The sequence below is a fragment of the Nicotiana tabacum genome, chromosome 7 (genome assembly GCF_000715075.1).
Source record: "Nicotiana tabacum cultivar K326 chromosome 7, ASM71507v2, whole genome shotgun sequence".
In the NCBI taxonomy this organism is placed as follows: Eukaryota; Viridiplantae; Streptophyta; class Magnoliopsida; order Solanales; family Solanaceae; genus Nicotiana; species Nicotiana tabacum.
This window is the reverse complement of record NC_134086.1, coordinates 46,688,262-46,694,926: the sequence shown is the minus strand read 5'-3', so window position 1 is coordinate 46,694,926 and position 6,665 is coordinate 46,688,262. Positions and strand designations below refer to the sequence as shown.

The 6,665-nt window shown below is 34.9% G+C and overlaps 1 protein-coding gene across 1 annotated transcript; it reads right to left on the bottom strand.

The window, feature by feature from the left end:
* Nucleotides 1–3,387: 3,387 nt before the first annotated feature.
* On the bottom strand, nucleotides 3,388–6,060 carry LOC107783371 (putative inactive poly [ADP-ribose] polymerase SRO5). Its single transcript, XM_016604341.2, has 3 exons — nucleotides 5,897–6,060; nucleotides 3,938–4,900; nucleotides 3,388–3,693 (listed from the first exon to the last, which is right to left on the bottom strand). Exons 2-3 carry the CDS (start codon nucleotides 4,454–4,456, stop codon nucleotides 3,658–3,660), a joined length of 555 nt encoding a protein of 184 aa, XP_016459827.1. The 5' UTR covers nucleotides 4,457–4,900; nucleotides 5,897–6,060; the 3' UTR covers nucleotides 3,388–3,657.
* Between the last annotated feature and the right edge of the window lie 605 nt (nucleotides 6,061–6,665).

Here is a 6,665-nt window from a genome sequence, read left to right as displayed (position 1 = left end):
GGGGATATAAGGGAGTTTTTCCAACTAAAGTGATAATGATCGAAATGGGATTATTTATTTAATTCAGAGTCGCCACTTGAGATAATTTATGGTGTCTCAAGTCACGGGTTTATTTTAAATCCCAAATCGAGGAAATCGACTTTATTTTTTGGTCCGCGAATACAGAAGACCGGGTAAGGAATTTTGTTAACTCGGGATAAGGTGTGAGGCACTCCCGAATTTCATGGTTTTAGCACGGTCGCTCAACTATTAATAATTGGACTAATTATCTGATTAATTATATGTTTTAAACCTATTGTGCATTTTTAACTTTCAACCGCTTTTAATTATTTATTCAATTATTTCTGGAACAAGTCAGGATGTCGTACACTTGTCGTTTTGGTACACATTGCAAATCGCGACACATGAAATGCACCCGCGATTACAATATATTTATTTTATTATTATTCAAAGTTGTGGCCGGGTCACATGAAATGCACACCGAATTGGAATTTAAGTATCGTGACCATGCCACGAGAACCGTACTCATAATCACGATAATTTATTAATCGCGCCTAAAGCAAGCTACGATGTTCTTGAATTATTTTCCTAAAGCTAATTTAAGATTATTGTAAGGCATGAGAGTTATGGAGTATGAAATTATTGTGGAAGACATGTATCATTTTAGCTATTATAGAATTAAGAAACATAATTCTAGACGTGACATCCATATCTCAAGCATTCAAATGGATTGCACATGAAATATGTAACTGGAAACAAGGAAATATCTACGGATATTGCTATATATGACGTTAAAACTTTAAACTAAACAAAATACGTCAAACACATTAAACAGATTTATGATTTTAGCATACTTGCAACCACACAATGACGAGAGTATTAATCTAAATTAAACATTTATTAATATGGACAAAATTCCAAAAATATAATGTAATCAAGAAGCAGAAGAATTAAAAAGGAGAAAAAGAACCTCTCGTTGATTGGCAACTCTGAACCGATGTACAAGATGTCCAAACGAAAATTCTCCAGAAGCGAAAATCGCGACAAGACGCAGACTTAGAAAATCTCGCCATAGACCCTCAACTAACTCCAACCAGGAACCTGGGAATTTGCACATTCAGAGCTGGGAGAGCATGAGAGCAAGCTCATCATCAGAGATCGTAAAATCAACGCATGCTCCCAATGAAGAAGCAAGTCTGGCAGTTAATTGATGCTTACAAGAAAGATGTTCCCCTCTGTTTACAATGTCATAGAAAAAGGAATAACAAGCACAATAATGTTCTGGAAAGCATAGATATTCCTCCTTCCTCTTTGAATCTCCAACAACCTGAAAGATGGAACGACCACTGGGTTTGCCCAAGATCCTTTTAACGCCTCTTTGATCAACTATCCTCGTTGCTCGCTCGAAATTTTTCCCAAATAAGAAATGCAATATTGAAAGTTGGTCATCGTTCACTGAATGAGTTGATTGGATACCTTCTCACTGTATTTGCAAGTCTCTTTTGAAAATAATGGAAAGAAAATTGATCAATTCTCCCTTTTTAGGAAATCGGTTGTTCTTAGCTTTTTGGAATTAGAATGAGAGATCTCTTTTGTGTGTGTTAGCTGCTAGGTTAGGGTGTAGGAATTAGGAGTTTTTAAAGGTTTTAGTTTGGGTGTAAAGGTTATTGGGCCCAATGTTTTGGGCTATCCGAAATTGGGTTTTTCCAATCCAAAATCTTAATCCTTTTTCCTACAAATAATGTAAAATCTATACTATAAAATACATAACTAACTCTAATTAATTAAAATAAATAATATTTTATTATGAAACTATTTTTTTGGTATTTTTCAAGATTATATAAAAATAAAAATGGATAAAATAGCTGAAAACAGTATTACTACATTAAGTACTAATTAACCTTAAATTAAATAGACTTGAAACTATGTTTTGCTTTTTTCGATTTTTTAAATACTAAATAAAATAACAATAAGAATAGTGTATTAGCATCCTGGAAAATATTCAAATAACTCAAATAAATATATAAAATATGCGAAACTGCTAATATAGCTTGAAGACGTGGCGGGTCAAAAATTACATGTCTACAGGTGTATATAGTACAAAACGGCAAAGATGAGTCATATACTTTGTTCTACTCTAAGCAAGCATTGTAATCTGAGTGAGATTTACTATGTAACTAGCATAGAGAAGAAAGAGAAAAATATTGGTGAGGCATTGTATCAAAGTTACAACGAGTGTAAATAGAACCAAAAGGCAGTTGGTGTTCATAATAACATCAACATACTTGTACGAAGTTTTCAAGGAGCTTTGAAGAGAGAACTCTCTTGCAACCCAAAGGGACTGCAGTAGGATTCACATTGAATCCGAAACTGTATAAAAATACTTTGTGTCATTTAGTTTCGGCACTTTACATTCTGTCTTTAATTTTTACCTCTCTTCTACTTTCAGTCGACTAATTAGCAAACTAGTCAACTACTTAGCTATAAAAAGAAAATCGACAATTTACCCCCTCGTGTACTTTCACATACTTTCAGGTATTGTATTAAGCACCATTTGTTCGTAGGTCATAAGGCTGAGGGTTAACCATGTACTTAACATTGTCAGATAGGCCTATATTATGTCATCGTTTAACATCTGAATGTTTATCACTTTCCTGTCCAATCAGGATTATGGCTAATTCTCTCGAGAATCTAACATGTCACTAATCAATTTGAATAGCGAGTGTTGGTGATATGCTCCAAACATCAATTGGCAAACTTGAGCTGAAGGATCCATACTGTCGGATACTGCAATCAGTGGTTAAACTTCCCTCTTTTTCTCCCCATGTCTAAGTTTGCAGGTGTGTAAAGCTGTATATTTCTCGTGAATTTGAAGCTACCATTTAGTACTCGAGGGTAGGGATATTCTTATTCTTTAGAGCACAGCTTTACAGTATGGTGAATTCCGATATTACTACAAACACCACCGTATGGTGTGAGTCGAACCAGATCACAAACTAGTTGGGCTTGGATTATGCTTGACTGATTATTTCATAATGGAAACTCAATATAACAGCTTTTAGCAATTCGTAAATACCCCACCATTCTTACTTTTACTCAGATACAGAGGAAACATAGAGTATTCGACGCTGGCATGCAGGCCAATTTCCTTTGACATTTTTCTTTTGCCCTGTTATTGATCATCTGGCCAAGAGCTCAAATTACCTTTCCATCTTTGGACACGACATCGAAAAATACAATCTCGAGATGAAGATGGTTCAGTCTTGACGCAAGAACCCTCTCCTAATTCTGGTGCAGATCCATACTGACACTCTTATAGTGATATCAGATTTTAGGGATGTGCAGACTTTTGTTGCAAGAGCAATTCAAGAATATACACCGGGGACACGAAAATAGTAAGTATTCCACCATTACAGAAGTCAAAGATATCTATGCTAAAGTAACACTGCAAGTGATCAAGAACGTCACCACCTTTTATACAAGGACAAACCATGGGAGAATTTTAAACTATCAACGACAGTATAACTCTTACAACAACTAAAAACTGCTATAATAGTGACTACTGCCAATTGGCCATAGAAAAGCAAAAAAGGGGATTTATTAAAAGTAATATGTGAAGTCAGCAGTCCACTGTAAGACAGAATATTCCTTGTATCATTATTGCTCTTTCGGTCTTGGTTGAGCTAAATTTCTCTGCAGAATGAAGAGTATAAAAGTTAGTGACCTGTTTAAAATCGAAAAAGAAAAAAAGCAACTAGAAGCGATAATCACCCTTGCTTTGCATCCCTTTAGTGCTTTAATTGACGATGTGGTTAGTTAATTGACAATTTGACACTGCCATGACTTTTGAGGGACAAATATCCCAAGAACTGCGAGTTTTTAGTAGTACAGGACAACGTCTAATGATTGCTTCAGTGAAGAGGTTGTGATGATTTACCTGAGCAGATATAGACTTTATGATTGAAATCAACAAACTGTTTCCTGCTACTTGGCTCACTTGCCTTACAAATTCTTGCGCAGTGGTCTTCCCCTTTTGACGATCATTGTAATATTCTTTTATCAACTTGATAGCATGAGAAGGCAAGATCTTTGATAATCTAGTGATCAAAGCATCAAAGGGAATCGTTAAATTTACATTCTTTGAAAGAGTTGGACGATCAAAAACTCTGAAACTGACTATGACTTCAGGGAAGACGTGTGTACTTAGGCGACTACTCCAAACTATATACGTTCTTGGAGATGTGAAACTGTCAACCTCGAAATCAATATCCTCAGAACTTGGTTGAAATTGTCCTGAACCAGAAATTACTAGTTCCGATCTTCCCAATACCAATTTGAAAAGCAATAAATGTCTTAGTCCATCTTTGTCTTGAATAGCAGTTTGAAGACAATCAAAAGGGTAATCACGAGCAGAAAATTGAACTCCATGGCGATAACTTGATGGAACAAAAACCATTAGAAATTATGTCAATAATTTGTTCCTTTGAAGTTTCCAACCAACCAAGCTTCTTACTAGCATGCCCATTGTACTTTTTCTCCATGGCTTTTGCAACTAGAAGGAAAGATTGAAACCTTGTTTGCGAAACAAGGCTGGAACGAACATTCATATGAATTGCCTCAACTTGAAGTGATGATCCCAGTGCACCTAAACCAGATACAAACTTGTCTTTTACAACTTTATACACCGTGTGGTCTTGATTGAGTCGCACCAAGTCATTATTACCAAATAACTGAGCATTTTCTTGAGTTTTACTGCCTGAAACCCCACACATTCGATCTGGAGTTGTTGGAGTTCGTACTTCAAATTTGTTACGAGGGTTGGTGCTGGAGCTTGCACTTTCAGCTGGATCTTCAAGTCTGCGCCTTTTCACATTTAGCTTGTTGGGCGCCATGGTTAGTTCTGGTGAAAAGAGGGTAACAAAAATTAGAGAAGAAAGGATAAATTTCAACTACTAATATATAAGAGCTAAATCTGCCCTACAGGTTTATGGGACAAAGAGGAAAAGAAACCACTGGGAAAAGAAGACAACTAAACAATATGTATTGCACAAAATATAGGATTATAAGACACTTATAGAGTATGAAAGTAAGTGAAAATCCCACAAGAAATAGGGAAGTAAGAATCCTTCTTTTGGGAAGTAAGACTCTTGAATTCTAACCAACATGGAATTTGAATACCTTTCCTTTTTAAGGACAATAAGGTTAAAATAAATAACCTTCTAAATTTCTAAAATATGCTATGAAACAGAACTTGTGTCGGTATATTTATTGTAGTAGTTTGATTCGGCACTTAACATAAAAGTAAAATTGAAACTAGACGTGCAATTCTCCTGACATGTTTTGAGATCCTATAGGAATTAGGAAAAAGATTTCCCAAATTACTTCTGATGTAGTACTAAATTCCCAATTCAATTTATGAGGGTAAAATTTTTTTTCTTGAAATAATTTTCCTTTGGTCCGTATCAATGGTTGGAAGTATAATTTAGAATATCTCTAAATTCATTGAATTCGAATAAAAAAAATTAGTATAAAATGTTCAATGGTTTACCATAAAATAATATGTACTATTTCCTTCTTCTTCTATAGCCTAAACAATTACATTAATCCAAGAAACTAGGAATTTGTTATCGTGATTTTCTTGTTGAACCCAAATCATTACAGCCGGCAAATTGAAAAATTGACCAAAAAAACAAGATAGTTATACACACAGAGAAGCACAAGTAAAAGAAAACTTCAAAAACGCAAGTAATATCAATCGCCAAGTCAAGATCTCAGTAGATTGCAAACCCAGATAATTAAATGATCAGATTTGGTTAAATACTCAATAATATCGACAAAATTCTCAGTTTTCACAAACAGAAAGAAGAAGGAGGAGGAGAAAGAGAGCAGAAGAAACCTGGCAATTAGGATGAACTGAACTCAGAGATTCTATTCCACCGTCGGCGAAATTTAACGGCAAAAGAATGGACGGCGAGATTTAACGGCAAAAAATGGTCGACGGGAACGAGAGTCTACAGATTTACGGACTTTCTGAAGATGGGGGGCCAAATCTTTCTCCAAAATTTCCGTTATATAATTGTATTTCTTGAACCAACAGAAACGGTCATATAACCAAATGGCGGGCTTTATGAAAATTAGTTGCAATTGACTTTATTTGGAATATTTTCATTTGTTTTCCCTTTTTATTGTGGATATTAAAAAATTAAATTACTAAATATTCTTTTAAATAACCCAAATATTCTACTTAAAAAATATACATATGTAATGATGCCTACAAATTACTCCCATCTAGCCAATGCAAAGAAAGGAAAAACGTTTTGAGGAAAGGACGATCGAGGAAGAGTTGTGATTTCGTCTTTTTAAAATAGAAAAGGGTCTAATATGTTCCTCTACTGTTGTAAATTGTTTAAAGTTGTTTTCCGTTATTTTATCCGGCCATAAAATTCCTTGTTGTCTTACTATTCACACACATTTATTCTTAAGTAGACGGAGGGGACACGTGGCACTCATCCGTACCTTTTTTTCCATCTGGTATCATTTAGAATCGACCTAATCCAGATTACCCGATACCCAATAAATATTAACTCGTAAAGTATAACATAAAAGAAACCTATTTCATCCATTTTCTCGTCTTTGTCCTTCACTATCTAGAACTCTCTCTAAGC

Bases quoted from the DNA above. Each gene is read 5' to 3' on its own strand.
- LOC107783371 (XM_016604341.2), bottom strand. From the start codon at position 4,456: ATGGTTTTTGTTCCATCAAGTTATCGCCATGGAGTTCAATTTTCTGCT. The intron at 3,694-3,937 runs GTAAATCATCAC...TTCATTCTGCAG, and splicing joins TAAAGTCTATATCTGCTCAG to AGAAATTTAGCTCAACCAAG.